The sequence below is a fragment of the Macaca nemestrina genome, chromosome 8, assembly GCF_043159975.1.
Source record: "Macaca nemestrina isolate mMacNem1 chromosome 8, mMacNem.hap1, whole genome shotgun sequence".
Classification (NCBI taxonomy): Eukaryota; Metazoa; Chordata; class Mammalia; order Primates; family Cercopithecidae; genus Macaca; species Macaca nemestrina.
In genome coordinates this window covers 50,694,555-50,715,263 of record NC_092132.1, presented here as the reverse complement: position 1 = coordinate 50,715,263, position 20,709 = coordinate 50,694,555, and the positions used below count along the sequence as shown (strand labels likewise).

General features: G+C 40.6%; 1 protein-coding gene across 7 annotated transcripts in view; it reads left to right on the top strand.

Moving 5' to 3' along the window:
- The window catches only part of LOC105497236 (epithelial splicing regulatory protein 1), a 69,361-nt gene extending 51,145 nt beyond the window's left edge, over positions 1 to 18,216 (top strand). For 2 of the 7 annotated variants that reach the window (XM_011768204.2, XM_011768203.2), the window contains exons 14-16: positions 3,011 to 3,161; positions 7,810 to 7,919; positions 16,682 to 18,216. In XM_011768204.2, the coding sequence (XP_011766506.2) occupies positions 3,011 to 3,161; positions 7,810 to 7,884 (226 nt within the window). In that variant the 3' untranslated portion in view covers positions 7,885 to 7,919; positions 16,682 to 18,216. The remainder of the gene's footprint in view (positions 1 to 3,010; positions 3,162 to 7,809; positions 7,920 to 16,681) is intronic. The other 5 variants (XM_011768206.2, XM_011768205.2, XM_011768209.2 and 2 more) reach the window with 3 other exon arrangements.
- The last annotated feature ends 2,493 nt before the right edge of the window (positions 18,217 to 20,709 follow it).

Sequence of the window (20,709 nt, the reverse complement as noted above, 5' to 3'; positions counted from 1 at the left end):
CTGGGACTACAGGCACCTGCCACCATTCCCGGCTAAATTTTGTATTTTTTAGTAGAGACGGGGTTTCACTGTGTTAACCGGGATGTTCTTGATCTCCTGACCTCGTGATCCACCCACCTTACCCTCCCAAAGTGCTGGGATTACGGGCATGAACCACTATGCCCGACCTAATTTTTTGTTGTTGTTTTTAATTAGAGACAGGACTTTACCATGTTGGCCAGGCTGCTCTCACATTCCTGGCCTCAAATGATCACCTGCTTTCGCCTCCCTGAGCTACCATCCCTGGCTAATTTTTTCTTTTTTTCTTTTTTTTTTTTTGTATTTTTAGTGGAGATGGGATTTCACCATGTTGGCTAGGCTGGTCTCGAACTCCTGGCCTCAAGTGATCTGCCCGCCTTGGCCTCCCAAAGTGCTGGGATCACAGGTATGAGCCACTGTGCCCCGCCTAGAATTTAGGTTGATGAAAAATTCTTACTCTCATGCCCTGTCAGGTAGATATATGACTTTTTAAATTTTTCTTATGGTTCCTTGTATACAGCAGGTAATCATAGTTGTGAAAAATAAGGGTAAGAATCCAAATTGTGTTGTATTTAAGCCTCATCAGAATAGATGGTACCTTAGATGTGGAATATAATTGTCATTTATAACCTTAAATTTCTAGTTGTGCAACATTTACTTTGGCTGGTTTTATCTTGATTATATTTTGAGAGTACTAGAGACCTCAGGCTTAATTTATAGAAGGAGATCTTTAGGCAAATGGAATAGAATATGGCAGGACAAAGCTGTGAAAGTAAGTTGTATGCTGTGAAAATGACCTTTTATATCTAGTCTGGAAAAGTCTAAGTAACCAGTGATGAAATTTGTGCAGAAGTCCTGATGGTCTTTGAGGATTAGACTTGCTATCTATCTGAGCAAACACCATCTTTGAGTGAATGCTAGTTGTATAGGAGGAAAGTAATGAACCAGAAGTCAAGAGTTTGAGTGGTTCTTATAGTTTGGCAAGAGGTAACTTATGTGACCCATTGAGAAATTATTAAACTCTTAGCTTCTGTTTCTACCTCTGTGAAAATGAAGAGGTATGGCTGAATAGTGGCTAATGTCCTACTCAGACCAAAAGTTTAGCATTTCTTCTTTCTCTAGTCTCATAGTTGCCCATAAATTGACTTAAAATCTCACATTATGATCACTTAGTAGCCTTTAAAATACATTTATATCAGTGTCTGGGTTTTGCTTTCTTGAGTTTCTAATTTTTTTTTTTTTTTTTTTTTTTTTGAGACGGAGTCTCGCTCTGTCCCCCAGGCTGGAGTGCAGTGGCCGGATCTCAGCTCACTGCAAGCTCCACCTCCCGGGTTCACGCCATTCTCCTGCCTCAGCCTCCCGAGTAGCTGGGACTACAGGCGCCCGCCACTGCTCCCGGCTAATTTTTGTATTTTTTTTAGTAGAGACGGGGTTTCACGTGTTAGCCAGGATGGTCTCGATCTCCTGACCTCGTGATCCACCCACCTCGGCCTCCCAAAGTGCTGGGATTACAGGCTTGAGCCACCGCGCCCGGCCGAGTTTCTAATTTTTAATTTGTTGCGGTAATATCTCATAATAGAGAGTTGTTTAAAAAACAACCCAAAAACTCTACTGGTGATTCTTACTTGCAAATTAGTTAAAGACCGCTGCTTTAGCAACATAATAGGTTAAGGGCAGCTTAATGTCAAGTAATAGTTTCAGGCTCCCATTGTTTTTAAAATAATGAAATATGATGGTGATGAAAATAGCAAGAATGAAGTAATGTTACAGCATTTTTATTGTTTATGAAGTAATTTGATATGTTAAGTCACTGAAGCTGAAGAGCAGTTCTGTGAAACTAGGAAAGTGCTGATCACCCCCTAGTTAGCAAATGAAGGAATTAAGTGACTTACTCAAGGTAGCTGTGCTAATTAGAGACAGAGTCTGGGACTGGAGGCACATCTGACTCCATTCTCATTAAGCCATCTGGTAGGATTATGTATGATAGATAATCTCAAAGACTTTTAGTCCTTTCTGTTATGTGTTTATCTTTGAAATGGGACAATTACCAACTCAGAAAGATGAATAAAGGTTAATAATCCTAAGTTGCGAGTGTATATTACTCGCTGATGACTTTTTAAAAATTCCCTATATATTTTCAATTATGAGTTTTAATTATATTAAACTGCATATGTAATATGAATTGTGTAATAAAAATAATTTTTTAATAATGGCCACCAATTGAGGTAGAAAACAGACTGGGTGGGAACAGGGTGAAACTAATTGCATAATATGGTAATGACTCGAGATGTCACATAAAGTTGGGTGTTCACTTGGCTGTGTTCCTTGGAGGTTATGGTTGCAGATATACCTGAAGACCCACTGATCAATTTTCTCCCTTGTGTTAATGGTGATTGATTTAATTTTTTATGTATCCCTTCCAACTTCCCCCACCCCCATTTTTTAAAAGGCAAGAAAATACAACTAATGGGCACTCTAGTACTTTGATTCGCTGTAGTACTGCTGTGCTATTCCTCATGCTCATATGGGTAGAACAGTCTACTCTTTGGTGCAATCACTTTGGATACTTTTGGTCTCCATGGCTGTGGTTCCCATTAGTTCTTTGTATGCGTGCCTCTTCATGCCTTAGTGTTCCTGGTAGCTAGCCTGTGAATCATCAGAGAACTGGGCCTCGGAAGTGGTGCTTTGTGGTGGAGTTGACATGAGGCTTACTTCTGTCCTTCCTCTTCTCTTAAGAATCTCAGGGATGTGAGGAAGCCCTGTATGTAATTCTGCACTAAGCTCTAATCTCACTGGCTTTCAACTTTTGGCTTTCGTGGTAACGTGAGACAGAACTGCTGTGGTGTTTTCACCTGTCTTAGGAAAGACAGCTCTGAGAAGTATAAGAAAGGTTGCCTTGAGAAATTCTGTTTCCTTAAGTAACTAATGTTTTTATAGTAAGTATTCAACATTGTCTATTCCTATTGGTTCACTGTGCTTTCTCTTCCTTTAGCCCCCCAGGTTCGCCTAATAGTCTTGGCTACTTCCCTACAGCTGCTAATCTTAGCGGTGTCCCTCCACAGCCTGGCACGGTGGTCAGAATGCAGGGCCTGGCCTACAATACTGGAGTTAAGGAAATTCTTAACTTCTTCCAAGGTTACCAGGTCAGTAGCTTGAAGGAGAATAATCCTCAGTGCCCTTATTAAGTTGATTTACCTAAAGAATGCAGCCAGGAAAGAAACAGATTCTATGAAACTCGTGTGTGTATATATGCTAATGGATTTGCTTATGGAAACAAATAGATCTGGAGTCACTGTGGGGACCAACTTCAGACTCATCCCCTTGTCAAAAATTAAGGCTTTTCCATGCTGTCTTAAGTCTTCCAACTTAATCTTTTAGTTACTTTTTGAAAAGTGAGCTACTTTGGGAAAGCTCTTGAGGGCATGCAGCAGTATGAGTGTTTACATCTAGAATAGGATTGGCTAAGGGGTTTTATTCAAAGTCAAGTGTCAAATCCTTGACTAAACCAATAAGTACTTAAACATGGATTTTAAAGGTGAGTATTTAAACATGGTCAGAGGCCCCTGGATAACCTGAAGAAAAAAAAAATTGCCTAACTCCTGGGAGACTCATGAGTCTTTAAGTGGTGACACCTTAGAATGAGCTCTCAGGTGTTTGGCGAGCCTTTCATATTTATTCTTGTGACGCTAATGTTTGCTCTTGGCAGTTTTATCTATCTCAGTCTGTGTCCATCAGCTGTTTTCTCAAATATGCTAAAGAATGAGATGACTTTTAGTTAAGAGTTCTTTAACAGTGAACATTGTCATCCCATCTAAGCAGATACCTTTCTTTCCTCAAGTCACATAATTACCTAAGTCTTGAATTCCTTCTTTCCTGCCATGTCTAAAAACTAAGTGACTTACAGTCTTTTTATTGTACTAATAGCAAAAATTGTCCTCTTTCCTCCTGGATCTGAATGTTTCTTGAGTCTTTAGAGTTGAGAAGCTGTTTTCGGAATAATAGTCACATTCTAAAATAGCCCGTGAGCATTTTCAGTACAGCATTACAAGGGTTGTGTCTGTAGAGGCTAATTGATGATTACAATGGGTTTACGAGCTTGGCATCTATGAGTCATGGAGGACTGTGATCTCAGCTAAAATTATCTCAGGGGTGATGCTACCGGCCCAAACCTACCAAGTGGCTATCATTTTCTCAGGGGCTTTTAAACATACAAAGGACACTTTCTGACAAAGAAAATCTATGGCTCATAGTGAAAAGCTGAAGGAAGGTGGAGGTCAGTAGATACTCCTCCCTTAGCAATTTTGCTGCCTTTAGAAGACTTTGAAAGGGATTAAAAAGTTACTTTTTCAGCTGTGTGTGGTAGCTCACGCCTGTAATCCCAGCACTTTGGGAGGCTGAGGTGGGTGGATCACGAGGTCATTAAATCGAGACCATCCTGGCTAATGAAACCCCGTCTCTACTAAAAAAAAATACAAAAAATTAGCCAGGCATGGTGGTGGGTGCCTGTAGTTCTAGCTTCTTGGGAGGCTGAGGCAGGACAATGGCATGAACCCAGGAGGCAGAGCTTGCAGTGAGCTGAGATTGTGCAACTGCACTCCAGCCTGGGTGACAGAGACTCTGTCTCAAAAAAAAAAAAAAAAAAAAAAAAATTACTTTTTAAACTTCCTGTCTGATTCGTTAGATTATAAAAGGAAGATTTTACTGAAAACTTATTGAAAAGGTTGCTTATTATGGAGAAAACATTTTGACATGTATTTTATTTTTTCCTTTGTTTTCCTAGTGAAGAAAGTTCAAAGAAAGTTTCGGGTTTTAGTACTCAGCTCAATTAATTTCTTTTTCGTTTGTTAGACTAACAAACTTTTACATTCACACTGAATAGAATTAGGTTGCCTTACGTATAAATTAGTAATGAGATGAAGCAAAATTGCTCTTTATTATTAAGAGTGTCGGCTGGGCATGGTGGCTTACACCTGTAATCCCAGCACTTTGGGAGACTGAGGCAGGTGGATCACTTGAAGTCAGGAGTTCGAGAACAGCCTGACCAACATGAAACCCTGTCTCTACTAAAAATACAAAACCTAGCCAGGCGTGGTGGCATTCGCCTGTAGTCCCAGCTACTCAGGAGGCTGAGGCAGGAGAATCACTTCAACCCAGGAGGCTGAGGTTACAGTGAGCCAAGATCACGCCCACTGCACTCCAGCCTGGGTGACAGAGCGAGACTCCATCTCAGAAAAAAAGTGTCATGGCTGGCATTTGTGGGTATTTATTTTACCACAACCATGCAATAGGGATTATTTCTATGTTTATGACTAAAAGATTCACATTCTTCAAAATTAAGATAACATAACTTCAGTCTGTAGCAGTTTTTCTTTTTAGTAACTTCTTAGAACCATTCAAGGTTGAAATAGAGTTGTCCAGTATAACTAGAAACATAACGATTATGCAATATTATTTCATCTCAAGGCATCTGGCCTTCATTTCTGAAGTGCTTGGAATTTATGAACTGGAACAGTGAGTTAGGATTACACAGGAACTTCAGTTATCTAATTCAACCTATCAGATTTTTCTGATATCTTCAGTAATCTGAGCTTTGAGGCAGTCATAATGCATGCACTCAAAATCTTTACACCTAACTCAATTTTGTATCATTCTTACATAAAACGCGTATTTTCTACTATCTTGAAGAGTCCATGCCTTCTTGTTTCGTGTTCTCAGTTAAATTCACTATGGGGTTCCATCTTCTTTAGATTTGGCAACCAAGACGATAAAATCAGTGGATGACATTTTTAAAAAACTGTTCACTTAAGGGTAATCTGTGTTTACCGAGAGTGCATATATTGCTGTTGCTGGCTTAATGGGAGGTTTTAATTTTATTTCTAGTTATTTTATATAATTATATAACAACTAAGCAAATATCCAGGCAATAATTGGTTGAGTAAATAAAATTTCTTTTTCTTTTTTTTTTTTTCAAGACGGAGTCTCGCTCTGTCACCCAGGCTGGAGTGCAATGGCGCAATCTCAGCTCACTGCAACCTCCGCCTCCTGGGTTCAAGCAATTCTCCTGCCTCAACCTCTCAAGTAGCTGGGATTACACGCATGCCACCATGCCCAGCTAATATTTTGTATTTTTTTAGTAGAGAGAGGGTTTCACCGTGCTGGCCAAGCTGGTCTCAAACTCCTGACCTCGTGACCCGCCTGCCTCCGCATCCCAAAGTGCTCGGATTACAGGCATGAGCCACCGCACCTGGCCTATTTTTCTCTTTTCTATCTATTCTGAAGCTGAAGAAATTTGATGGTCTCTGATTCTGTCTCTTAAAAATACATATCTTGATGTAATAATGGCATATATAATTTTATAAATTATCTTTAAATATAATTTTTTATGTATTTTCCCCCAACCTTTAACAAAATTTCTTACATAAAACTACTCTAGGCCAGGCGCAGGAGCCCAGGAGGTCAAGGCTGCAGTGAGCCATGATTGCACCACTGCACTCCAGCCTGGGTGACAAAGAGCAAGACCCTGTCTCAAAACAAAATTTCTTACATAAAACTACTCTAGGCCTGGGATTACACCTGTAATCCCAGCACGTTGGGAGGCCGAGGCGGGTGGATCACCTGAGGCCAGGAGTTCAAGACCAGCCCGGCCAACATGGTGAAACCCTGTCTCTACTAAAAATACAAAAAAATAGCCACGCATGGTGGTGCACGCCTGTAGTCCCAGCTACTCAGGAGGCTGAGGCAGGAGAAGTGATTGAACCCAGGAGGTGGAAGTTGCACTGAGCTGAGAATGCGACATTGCACTCCAGCCTGGGTGACAGAGCAAGACTCCGATTAAAAAAATATATATGTTAAGAGGGCCAGGTGTGGTTGCTCCTGGCAACCTGGTTGCTCCAGAGCAAGACTCTGTCTCAAAACAAACAAACAAAAAACTACTCTTTGTGTCTTCCATACTTCATCTGGGGTGGAGGTAAAGCCGGAAAGACCAAGGATTTACAAACTACCATGAAAATACTTGATAATGAGGATGTCATTCTGGTCCGTAAAAGAAACGTGTGTATATTTTAGATAATACTTTTTCATACTGAATGGACTCTCAGGTATCCTTACACAAATCCTTTAACATTTTCATTTGCTCTTTGTACTACCCTTTACCGTCAATGCCTTTTACATTTTCAATAAATGCGAGTTTTTGTTTCTCTTCAAGTACTGATTGTTTCTTTGGACCTCTCACTCCTAGCAGCTTTACTTGCTGCCCTACTGGGAGAATAAGACTGATATTACAAATACATCTAATGCTATCTAAAATTCACTGCGTTGTTTGGAGATACTGGGTATTGGGCTTATTGTACAATGCCTTGCAAATAACTAGTGCTCAAATATTTGATACCTAATCATACCTGCAGTAGCGTGAAAACAGTACTATGCAAGATCTGAAGAAATTGGTCTCCTAAGAGACCAATATGTGTATGTGTGTAATCCATGTTTTCAATCTAATGTCCTGTGTGTGTGTGTAATCCATGTTTTCAATCTAATGTCCCGTGTGTTTGTGTGTGTGTGTGTGTAATCCATGTTTTCAATCTAATGTCCATCCTAGAAAGGACTCTTATGGTATTTAAACATGTTAAGAAATAAAGATTTGGGTTAGTAGATATGTATATGGCTTGTACCTGTGTTTGTTTCCTCCTATCTAAATGTCCTATACTTTCATTGGTAGATCTATTTAGTTGAAATATTATCCATAGTGACAGTTTGTCCGTCTTTTGATCCTGTTTGTTTTAACTTGCGTTTTAGTATGCAACCGAGGATGGACTTATACACACAAATGACCAGGCCAGGACTCTACCCAAAGAATGGGTTTGTATTTAAGGGCCCCAGCAGTTAGAACATCCTCAGAAAAGAAGGTAAGGCTTTATGATGTGCAAGTTAAATTATAAAGGGCCAAACAAATAGAGATCAAGATTCTGAAGGCATTTAGAAATCAACTGAGAGAATCCTTTTCTTCAGTGTAATATAAAGTATCAGATATCCTGGAAGGAATGGAGACTAGAATTAAGTTTGTCATCTAGGCACATAGAATCTAAGCAACATTAATGGATCAGAGTTGTTATTGTGGGGCAAGGGAAGACTTTTCCCTTTGGACATTCATTTACTATCTCTCATGTGGAGTACGAGTTGGGTATTCTTTTTTTTAATTCAGGTAAAAATTACATAACATAAAATTAACCATTTTAAACTCATTTACAACTCAGTGGTTTTTAATATATTCACTACATTGTGCAACTACTACCTCAATTTAGTTCTAAAACATTTTTGTCACTCCCTGTTTTCTCTCCCAATAGCTCCTGGCAACTAATCTGCTTTCTGTCTCTGTGGATTTGGCTATTCTGGATATTTCATATAAATGGAATCATACATGTGACCTTTTCTGTGTTTATCTGTTTAGGTTCACCCTTGTAGCACATGTTAATGCTTCATTTGTTTTTATGACTGAATAATATTTCGTTTATGGACATATGACATTTTATTTATCCACTGATAGACATTTTAATTGTTTGCACTTTCTGGCTATTGTGAATGGTGCTGATGTGAGCACTCACGCATAATTATTTGAATATCTGTTTTTAATTATCTTTGGTGTGTACCCAGGAGTATAATCACTGAGTCATGTAGTGATTCTTTTGGATTGGGTATATTTTTCCTGTTTCCTCTTTTAAAAAGATTGTTGTAGAATATACACAACAAAACTTAACAATTTTAAAGTGTCCAGTAGCATTAAGTGTACATTCACATTGTCGTGCAACCAGGTACCGCCATCTACCTCCAGAACTTTCTCATTTTCTCAAACTAACATTCTGTACCCATGAAACAAGAATTCTCCATTGCTCCTTCTCCCCAGCCTATGGTAACTACCATTCTACTTTGTCTCTATGAATGTGACTATTCTAGGTAGTCCTAAGCAGATTGATTTGTCCTTTGGTAACTGGCTTATTTATTTCACTTAGCATTATGTGTTTAAGTAGATTTGGGCATACGTTTACATGTGCTTTAATCCAAGATGATTGGAAGGTTTTTTGTTGCATGTCTTTTTCATTTTCTAGAACTAAATGTAGACAACAGGAACCCTGATAAGTTTCTTTGAAAATAGTCTTCTAGATTAATGTTTTGAGTCCAGTTTCTCCTCAATCCCCATTAATCCACAATCTTTTCTTAAAGGATACTGGCATTCTTTGAGGCTTCTTGGGAGATGTAGTTGTAGGGCTGTGTTCAGGAATTTTGATACTGGTTTTTATTCATTTTTGATTGTTGAGTTTTTTGAAGTTGGCATGCTGGCATGCCCAATTCTGTTAACATTTTCATGGCTGTGGACCCTGTGGGCTTTAACCATGTGGTTTCTAAACTGGAAATGAGGTTGCCAATACTTTGTCATCATTGAGAAATAAGAATTTGCATCTTAGCCCTTTGCTCTGAAGTGTGGAAACCCCAGTTCTAAGTTAGAAGTGAAGATTTTTTTCAGATCTGTCATTTTCGGTGAGGTTTCAGGATACTTGGTCCTACCAACGAGTGTCACGTACGAATGCTTTGCAGTGGTAATGGGTGTTCTCTAGTCTTTGTCTCAGTGGTGAGAATACATTGTTCTAGCCTGTTGATATCCATTTTGGTCCGTATTTTCTTTTCATGTGTTCATTGTTGAACACAATGTTGTCTATGAATTTGATTAACACACAGTCTATATTTTTAAATGAGTATACTGGATAAGAAATGACTAGAAATGGAAGCTTTTGACATTATACCAGAAATGTCCTAAACTGACTATGAACCATTACTCACCACCTCTAGTTTTTTACCCTATATTTATATATTTGGAGTCATGACAGAATAACAGATTGGGTGCTGTGTTCTAATCTAGATGTCTGTATCTTTTCATCATAATAAAGTCAAGTGCCTTTATATTACAAATTTTTAAAAATACAGATCAGGCTAAGAGCAGTGGCTCATGCCTGTAATCACAGCACCTTGGGAGAACAAGGTGGGCAGATCACTTAAGCTCTAGGAATTTGAGACCAGCCTGCGCAACATGGCGAAACCCTGTCACTACAAAAAAATACAAAAAATTACCTAGGTGTGGTGACATTTACCTGTAATCCCAGCTACTCTGGAGGCTGAGGTAGGAGTGTCAATTGAGCCCAGGAGGTCAAGGCTGCAGTGAGCCATGATTGCACCACTGCACTCCAGCCTGGGTGACAAAGAGCAAGACCCTGTCTCAAAACAAAAGAAAAAGGATAGATCACTGTGTGAAATACTTGGCATAATTTATCTCATTTAATTATCTTACCAACTCTAGGAGATAGGATTATAAAAGTATTGGGTGCTCATTGCAAAGAATTTGGAACAGAGAGACAGGTATAAAGAAGTCACTAATAATCCCACCACCCAGAAACAAGCATAATAAATACTTCCTTTCATCCTCTCATACCCTCATGCAATTTTGGACCTTGTTTCTTTCCCCTTAACCTTGTATTTTTTTTTTATATATATATATATATTTACCACCTCCTTATCAGTATCAAATTCATCATCATAACCGAGTGGCTCATGCTTTTGTAAGTACTTACATCCACAGTTTCATTTGAGACACAGCATAACCCTGCAAGGAGGCATCATGGGCCCATTTGACAGATGAAGAAATGAAACCCAGAGAGGTTAGGCAACTTCCACAAGTCATACAGCTAATGATGAAGCTGACAAAAAGATCCACGCCTTCTGGCTTCACTCTGAGGACTCTTTTCTGTTAACCAAACAGTAGCATGGCAAAGTGCTTCCAGTGGACTGCATGGTGGACCCCGAGATATATCCACGTCCTGATCCCTGGAACCTGTGACTATTACCTTCTATGGAAAAAGCTGTAATGAGGTTCTTGAGAGGACAAGCAGATCATGAATTATCTGGCTGGCCCCTAGATAAAATCACTTGTGTAAGAAAGAGGCAGAGGGAAATCAGACAGAGACACATACAGAAGAGGAGGCAGCAGTGTGACCAGGGAGGCAGAGATGAGAGAGCCGTTGACACAGCTCAGGAGTGTTCCCAGCTACCAGCAGCTGGAAGAGGCAAGGACCTGACTGCTCCCTGGAGCCTCCAGAGGATGCGCAGCCCCACTGACAAAATTTCTCACTCCTGGCCCCCAGAATTGTTAGAGAATGAATACCTCTTATTTTATGCCACCCAATTTATGGTAACAGCAGTGACAGGAAACTAACAATATTTTAAAAAATATATTAAAAGGGCCGGGCGCAGTAACTCATGCCTGTAATCCCAGCTCTTTGGGAGGCCAAGGTGGGTGGACCACGAGGTCAGGAGATCGAGACCATCCTGGGTAACACGGTGAAACCCATCTCTACTAAAAATACAAAAAATTAGCCAGGTGTGGTGGTGGGCGCCTGTAGTCCCAGCTACTTGGGAGGCTGAGGCAGGAGAATGGCGTGAACCTGGGAGGCAGAGCTTGCAGTGAGCTGAGATTGCGCCACTGCTCTCCAGTCTGGGTGACAGAGCAAGACTCCGACTCAAAAAAATATATGTTAAGAGGGCCAGGTGCAGTTGCTCATGTCTGTAATCCTAGCACTTTGGTAGGCTGAAGCAGGCAGACCATCTGAGGTCAGGAGTTCGAGACCAGTTTGGCCAACACAGTGAAACCCTATCTCTACTAAAAGTAGAAAAAAATTAGCTGGGTGTGGTGGCATGTGCCTGTAAGCCCAGCTACTTGGGAGGCTGAGGCAGGGGAATTGCTTGAACCAGGGAGGTGGAGGTTGCAGTGAGCCGAGATCACGCCACTGTACTCCAGCCTGGGTGACAGAGTGAGACTCCGTCTCAAAAAAATAAAATAAAATAAAAAATTTGAGAGAACGATCTCATGGCTGTCTGTAGGATCAGGTAAACATAGCTAACACCCACAACGAGGTCTGGTAAAGAAGTCACACTATTCTGTCTTCTCTTGCCTTGTCCCATCCACCCAGCCAACACGTGTTGACTATCCCCTTGAATCACTGGAGATGTTGGAGATATGCCTCATTTAGCCATTCAAGATGCCCACAAACCTTTCTGGAAAGAGACTGGGCATCTGGCTGGAAGAAATGCTTCCTCAGATGGCCAGAAAGGGTGTTTTTCTCCACTTACTGTTACATTCCAAGGTTTTTTGTTTTTTGTTTTTTGTGGGTTTTTTTGAGACAGGGTCTTGCTCTGTTATCTAGGCTGGAGTGCAGGGGCAGGATCATGGATCACTGCAGCCTCAACCTACTGAGCTCAAGTAATCTTCCTACCACAGCCCCTGAGGACCTGGGTCTACAGGTGTAGGCTGCCATGCCTGGCTTTTTTTTTTTTTTTTTTGGTCCCTGTAGAGACAAGGTCTCACTATGTTGCTCCAGTCTGGTCTTGAACTTCTGGGTTCAAGTGATCTGCCTGCCTCAGCCTCTCAAAGTGCTGGATACAGGCATGAGCCACTGTGCCTGGCCAAGTTCCAAGGTTTGTATTTGTTAGGTCTCAAAGGCAATGTCGGCCCCCAGATTTAAATCTATTAATGATATTTTGGCTAGTACATGGTAGCTCATACCTGTGCATGGAGGATTGCTTGAGCCTAGAGGTTCAAGAGTAGCCTGGGCAATGTGGTGAGACCTCGTCTCTACAAAAAATTAAAAGATAGGTGTTGTCATGCACATCTATAGTCCAAGTTACTCGGGAGGCTGAGGTGGGAGGATGGCTTGAGCCCAGGTGGTCGAGGCTGTGGTGAGTTGTCATCGTGCCACTTCACTCCAGCCTGGACGACAGAGCGAGAGTTAATGAATGAAAACAAGTTTTACAAACTGAAGTTTCATATTAATACATAACTTCTGCTGTTGTGATTACAATAATCATAGGGACATAGGGTTTATTTTTGGGTTTGTTTTTTTTTTTTTGAGATGGAATCTCACTGTCGCCCATGCTGGAGTGCAGTACTTTGATCAGTGTTATCTTTCCCCTTTTTGTTATTGGACTGTCAGCCTTAAGCAACAGGGCTTTGCTGTTTTGATGAGTGTGTTTTCTATGCCTTCCGTAGGATCTGTTCTAAAGAGGTCAGATTACATAAACTTTCTAAATAACAAGAGAAATTCCTACTGATAAATTTTATGCAAAAATAACACTGTATTTACCTCTGTCTGGAGGGTTATCAGTTAATTACATGAAAATATAAAAACTGTGTATTTGATCATTTTGTAACTTTATGTTGCAAGTTATTGTGTAAGATGATTAAAAAGAACAAACTTTTTATGAGATCTTAGTTTTTCCATTTAGATAATCTGAGTCCAGAATAACAGTAAAAACACATAGGAAGTACTTATAGTTTCCCGAGTAGCTGGGACTATAGGCGCCCACCACCACGCCTGGCTAATTTTTTCTATTTTTAGTAGAGATGGGGTTTCACCATGTTAGCCAGGATGGTCTCGATCTCCTGACCTCGTGATCTGCCCGCCTCAGCCTCCCAAAGTGCTGGGATTACAGGCATGAGCCACTGCACCCAGCCTTCAAGTGAGGCTTTCACTTCAACCTCCCTGGTAGCTGAGATTACAGGTGTTCTCCACCATGTTTGGCTGCAGAATTGCAGGGTTTTTAAGGGATTAAAGGTTCATTCTGTAGCATATAGCACCAGTGGTGAAATCAAGATATCTTTAAAGACTTCTTTGTATGTAATACTTTAATGACAGTGTATTACAAAATAAAAACATGTTTTAACACAGATCTTATTTGAAAGGGAAATCAGATTTGTAAATGTCTGCAGTTGTAATTCTCAACTATCTTTAAGTGTTTGCTATAGCTAAAGGGGAAGAGGAAACATTTTCTCTATCCCCTTCTGAGATCAATTTTTTTTTTTTTTTTTTTTTTTTTGCTAGCAGTTAGGAGTCTGCAGTTTCTTGTTGTTGTTGTTTTGAGATGGAGTCTTGCTCTGTTGCCCAGGCTGGAGTACAGTGGCGCGATCTTGGCTCACTGCAACTTCCACCTCCCGGGTTCAAGCGATTCTCCTGCCTCAGCCTCCTGAGTAGCTGGAACTACAGGTGCACACCACCACTCCCAGCTGATTTTTATGTTTTTAGTAGAGACAGGGTTTCGCCATGTTGGCCAGGATGATCTCCATCTCAACCTCATAATCTGCCTGCCTCATCCTCCCAAAGTGCTGGGATTACAGGTGTAAACCACTGTGCCCAGCCTCAGTTTCACTGTTACACAATCAAACTCCACTGGATACCACTGGGATTAAAAAGCATTTTGAGAAGGCTAAATGTTTAACTTTTCCTGGCATTTCCACATTTTATCAGAATATGAAGGCTTAATTTGCAGCATCTACAAAGATGCTATTTCTTAGAGCTAGGAATGAAGAAGGTGGTACTCATTGACTCTAATAACTGAGAGTCCCAGGGTTGACTGATACAGCTGGATCCAAGGGTTTGCTCCTCCAAGCTCACTCTCTGAGATACTCCTAGAACACTTGGCCTTCACTGGCCTGGCTTACATCCATCCCTGAAACCAGAACGACCTGGGATATGCAGGGCTCTAACTGGCCATGCCTGGGCCACTTGTTTGGCTCAGTGGTAAAACTGCCTCTTAGGGGCTTGAGATTAGGTGATGGGGCAGTTTTAAATTCAGGTGCTACTGCCAAAAGAGGGGTAAAATAGATATTGATCAATAGTGTTGGGTCATTGATTTTCTTATCTGAGTTTAGTATCAAAGGAGAAGCCTTTCAGCGTGTGGTATTTTAAACTGAGTGCCAAATTGTGGTCACTTTGGAAACCACATTTAAAAGATGCATCCTAACCAGTATTTTTGTGTTTTTTAAATACCCGATTTTACATTTGTACCATTTGTAGAATCTGTGTTATTAAAGCAAATTTAATCTTGAAATAAATTAATCTTCATGTCCTTCTGAGACTGATTTTTTTTTTTCTTTTGCTAGCAGTTAGGAGTCTTCAGTTTCATTGTTAAGCAGTAAAACTCCATTAGATATTTCATACTGGCCATATGAAATAAGACTGCAGTCTAAAACATTCCTGTTTTTCATTTACATGTCAAAGTATGCATAACGACCGTGTGTGGTGGTTCACACATGTAATCTCAGCACTTTATTATGCCAGGCAAGAAGAACACTTGAGGCTGAGTTTGAGACTAGCCTGGACAACATAGGGAGACCCCATCTCTAATATATATATATATATATATATATATATATATATATATTTTTTTTTTTTTCGATTTAGTCTAGGACCAGGTGCTGTGGTTCACACCTGTAATCTCAGCACTTTGAGAGGTCAAGGCAGGATCGCTCGAGGCCTAGAATTTGAGACCAGACTGGTTAGGATGGTGAGAATCTCTCTTTATAAACAATTTGAAAATTAGCTGGATATAGTGGTGTGCTTGTGGTCCCAGCTGTTCAGGAGGTTGAGGTGGAGGATACCTTGAGCCCAGGAATTTGAGGCAGCAACGAGCTCTGATCGCACCACTGTACTCCAGCCTGGGTGACAAAGCGAGGCCCCATCTCTTTTTTGGGGGAAAAAAAAATTCTGCAGTGAGCTATGATTGGACCATATCGCTCCATACCCTATCCTGGGTGACGGAGCTAGACCCTGTTTCAAAAAAGTATATAATGCCTACCAAAAGTTCTTATTTTATTCTTATTTTAAGGTTGTATGGTATATAAGTAAATCTGTATTAGTTTAAATCCTGCATCTGCCCATTACTAACTTAATCATTCTTTGCTTCAGTTTTTCCTTCTCTAAAATGGGGATAACATGGTAATCTAGGTTGTATATGGGGATGAAATAAATTTATCCATGATCCATATAAAGGTGCTAATTATCAACTAGTCACGGGCACATAGAGCATATATGTCATGCCTTATTGCCTTTTTTTTTTTTTTTTTTTTGAGATGGAGTCTTGCTCTGTTGCCTAGGCTGGAGTGCAGTGGCATGACCTTGGCTCACTGCAACCTCCACCTCCTGGGTTCAAGCAATTCTCCTGCTTCAGCCTCCCAAGTAGCTGGGAATACAGGCATGCACCACCACCCCCAGCTAATTTTTGTATTTTTAGTAGAGATGGGGTTTCACCATGTTGGCCAGGCTGGTCTCAGACTCCTGACTTCAGGTGATCTGCCTGCCTCGACCTCCCAAAGTGCTGGGATTACAGGCATGAGCCACCACACCTGGCCCCTTACTGCTTCTTATTAAGTGTCTTAGAAATTATTTGGAATTTCTTATACTAGAATTTAACTTTAAAATTTTGTCTAAATGGTTTTATTTTTGTAATGATATTGAACCTCTAAGGAATGAATGAAATAGTCTCTCCAGAAAGGAGCTGAGCTGAGCAGGGAGTTGGCAACCATACATGTTAAACTAAACACATGATACTACAAAGGGTAGGAGTGGTTCAGAATGCCAACTACTGTGTAAACCATGGAAACTTCCTTGACTAGTGCTCTACTCCCAAAGCCCTTGCCATGTAAATGCCAACTATGTCTGTGTGAAATAATAACTTGGACCGTCTTAAAGCTTTTTTGTCCTTGTGGAATTTGAAATCATTTTGGTGGCTGCTGAGAATGACATTTAGAGACTATAACATTTCCTTTTATCACTTTTTTTTTTTTTTCCAGTGTTTGAAAGATGTATGGTGATCTTGAAACCACCAGACACAAGAAAACTTCTAGCAAATTCAGGGGAAGTTTGTCTACACTCAGGCTGCAGTATTTTCAGCAAACTTGATTGGACAAATGGGCCTGTGCCTTGTCTTTTGGTGGAGTGAAAACATTTGAGCCAGTGAAGCCAAATCCTTATAGCAAGCAGCATGCAGCACACCTGGCCCTTTGCTGATTGCAAATAGGCATTTAAAATGTGAATTTGGAATCAGATGTCTCTATTACTTCCAGTTAAAGTGGCATCATAGGTGTTTCCTAAGTTTTAAGTCTTGGATAAAAACTCCACCAGTGTCTACCATCTCCACCGTGAACTCTGCTAAGGAAGTTTCATTTTTGTATATTCCTGCTCTTTTCTCTTCATTTTCCTGTCTTCTGCATAATCATGCCTTCTTGCTAAGTAATTCAAGCGTAAGGTCTTAGAATAATAAAATCACAATCTTAGGAGAATGAATAAAATTGTTATTTTCCCAGTCTCTTGGCCATGATGATATCTAATAATTAAAAACAAATTAAAATAAATTTTTAAACTCCTGAAGATAAATTAGAAGAAATTGTGCACCCTCCACAAAACATACAAAGTTTAAAAGTTTGGATCTTTTTCTCAGCAGGTATCAGTTGTAAATAATGAACTAGGGGCCAAAATGCAAAACCAAAAATGAAGCAGCTACCTGTAGTTAGTAATTTCTAGTTTGAACTGTAATTGAATATTGTGGCTTCATATGTATTATTTTATATTGTACTTTTTTCATTATTGATGGTTTGGACTTTAATAAGAGAAATTCCATAGTTTTTAATATCCCAGAAGTGAGACAATTTGAACAGTGTATTCTAGAAAACGATATACTAACTGAACAGAAGTGAATGCTTGTATATATTATGATAGTCTTAAACCTTTTTCTCTAATGCCTTAACTGTCAAATAATTATAACCTTTTAAAGCATAGGACTATAGTCAGCATGCTAGACTGAGAGGTAAACACTGATGCAGTTAGAACAGGTATTGATGCTGTCAGTGTTTAACACTATGTTTAGCTGTGTTTATGCTATAAAAGTGCAATATTGGACACTAGCTAGTACTGCTGCCTCATGTAACTCCAAAGAAAACAGGATTTCATTAAGTGCATTGAATGTGGATATTTCTTTAAGTTACTCATATTGTCCTTTGCTTGAATGCAATGCCGTGCAGATTTATATGGCTGCTATTTTTATTTTCTGTGCATTACTTTAACACCTTAAGGGGAGAAGCAAACATTTTCTTCTTCAGCTGACCGGAAATGGCCCTTTAACTGCAATAGGAAGAAAAAAAGGTTTTTGTGAAAATTGGTGATAACTGGCACTTAAGATCAAAAAGAAATTTCTGTATACTTGATGCCTTAAGATGCTATCTGCCCAAAGCTCTGAAAGACTTTAAGATAGGCAGTAATGCTTACTACAATACTACTGAGTTTTTGTAGAGTTAACATTTGATAATAAAACTTGCCTGTTTAATCTCAATGTTTGCTATTATTTTATTTTGTTATTAGAATAATTATGGTACTGATGGAAGTACATAGATAAGCCATCTCTTCCTAAGGTGGTGATAGGGTTTTTCTCTAAACTTATGTATAAAAGCTATCAGTGATAAAAGTACTCAAGATGGCCTGGCATGGTGGCTCAGGCCTGTAATCCCAGCACTTTGGGAGGCAAGATGGGTGGATCACGAGGTCAGGAGTTTGAGACAAGCCTGGCCAAAGATGGTGAAACCCCATCTCTACTAAAACTACAAAAATTAGCCGGGTGCGATGGTAGGCCCCTGTAGTCCCAGCTACTTGGGAGGCTGAGGCAGGAGAATCGCTTGAACCCGGGAGGCGGAGGTTTCAATGAGCCGAGATCATGACACTGCACTCTATCCTGGGTGATAGAGCGAGACTCCATCTAAGAAAAAAAAAAAAAAAAAAAGGCTAAGTCTAGCCTGACTTCTAACATTTTATAGCAAGATATATTATCAGTATCACTTGTCATGCAAACTCTGTTGTTAATGTGTTTCAGTTCTGAAATTAGATTATAACCCCCAAGGGCAGGGATTATGTTGTACCTACATTTCCCTCAATGTCTAGCACTTTTTTTACTTCGTAACATTTACATCAAATGTCTATATTTCTGTTCACCCAGTATGTTCTTCATAAGCATTCATTGAGTGTAGCTTAGTTAACCCAGGACAGTTTTTCAGCCCTAGTCCTTGCCAACATCACCTTACAAGAATGAAGCCATTTTTTATTAATACTTTTGGTGTTTGCCATCATGTATGGTAAAGTTCTCTAGACAAGCTGGAGAACTTTATTCCCCAAGTTTTCCTTGCTGTAATATCTCTGGTAGGCATTTAATGTTCAGGCTGTTACCTACCTTCAGTAGAATCAGAGTTGCCTGGGCAAAGCTAGTGTTACTCATCTTGGTACAGCACCTGGTACAGCTGCTCTCTTCATGCAGAAAAAAAAAATTGGCAGAAGGAAGTGGAGTAAGGGTGATGGGAAAGAAAGGGAGAATGAGGGAAAAGAGGACTGGGATATGTGGAAGAACCTTAAAGTTCCACCTCTTACGTGTATAGTCTTCTCCCTGCATTCTCCAGCTCTCGGGGAAAACAAAAGCTTAACAAAAGTAGACAGAATGAACATCCATGTATTTTTTTTTTTTTTTGAGACGGAGTCTCGCTCTGTCGCCCAGGCTGGAGTGCAGTGGCCGGGTCTCAGCTCACTGCAAGCTCCGCCTCCCGGGTTCACGCCATTCTCCTGCCTCAGCCTCCGGAGTAGCTGGGACTACAGGCGCCCGCCACCTCGCCCGGCTAGTTTTTTTTTGTATTTTTAGTAGAGACGGGGTTTCACCATGTTAGCCAGGATGGTCTCGATCTCCTGACCTTGTGATCCGCCCGTCTCGGCCTCCCAAAGTGCTGGGATTACAGGCTTGAGCCACCGCGCCCGGCCACTATTTTTTTTTTTTTAAGCAATCCAGAGGTCCCACTTTTTTTTTTTTTTTGAGACGGAGTCTCGCCCTGTCACTCGCCTGTCCACTGGCTGGAGTGCAGTGGTGTGGTCTTGGCTCACTGCAAGCTCCGCCTCCCAGGTTCTCGCCATTCTCCTGCCTCAGCCTCGGAGTAGCTGGGAGTACAGGCACCCGCCACCACACCCGGCTAATTTTTTGTATTTTTAGTAGAAATGGGGTTTCGCCGTATTAGCCAGGATGGTCTCTATCTCCTGACCTTGTGATCCACCCGCCTCAGCCTCTCAAAATGCTGGGATTACAGGCGTGAGCCACCACGCCCGTCCAAGGTCCCACCTTTTTACATCTATTACTATTATGCCATGAATTCATAGGTTCCAGGAGCCCAGGCTTTTTTCCATTGGTTCTCACACAGTGTGCTGCTCTGGGTGGAGTGGGTTGGTGCTTCAGTTGAACCCACGGACCTTTCTCTTTGGCTTCCTTTTCTGATCATTTTCCTTCACGCATTTCGGGAGGCTATCTCAGCTCTTAGAGTGGTTAATATGCTCAAAACACACATTGATTCTATTGGCAAGAATCTTATCCTTGTTTACAACAATGCCAACAGGATGTTGGGTAACATTACAGACTCATCCAGTTTTGCCATGATAGCTTTTGTGTGGCATTCCTTTTTTGTTTGGTTGGTTGGTTTGGAAAGGGTTGCTCTGTTGCCCAGGCTAAAGTGCAGTGGCACAATAGTGGTTCACTGTAGCCTCAATTTCCCAGGCTCAGATGATTCTCCCACCTCAGCATCCCAAGTAACTGGGAGACTACAGGCACGTGCCAACTTCCCAGCTAATTTTTGTATTTATTTATTTTTTTAAAACATCGGGTTTTGCTGTTTCCCAGGCTGGTCTTGAACTTCTGAGTTCCAGCGATCTTCTCACTTCAGCCTCCCAAAGGGCTGAGATTACAGACATGAGCCACCTTGCCCAGCCCCAGACTCTTAACCAGATCTCAAATGAACTGAGAACT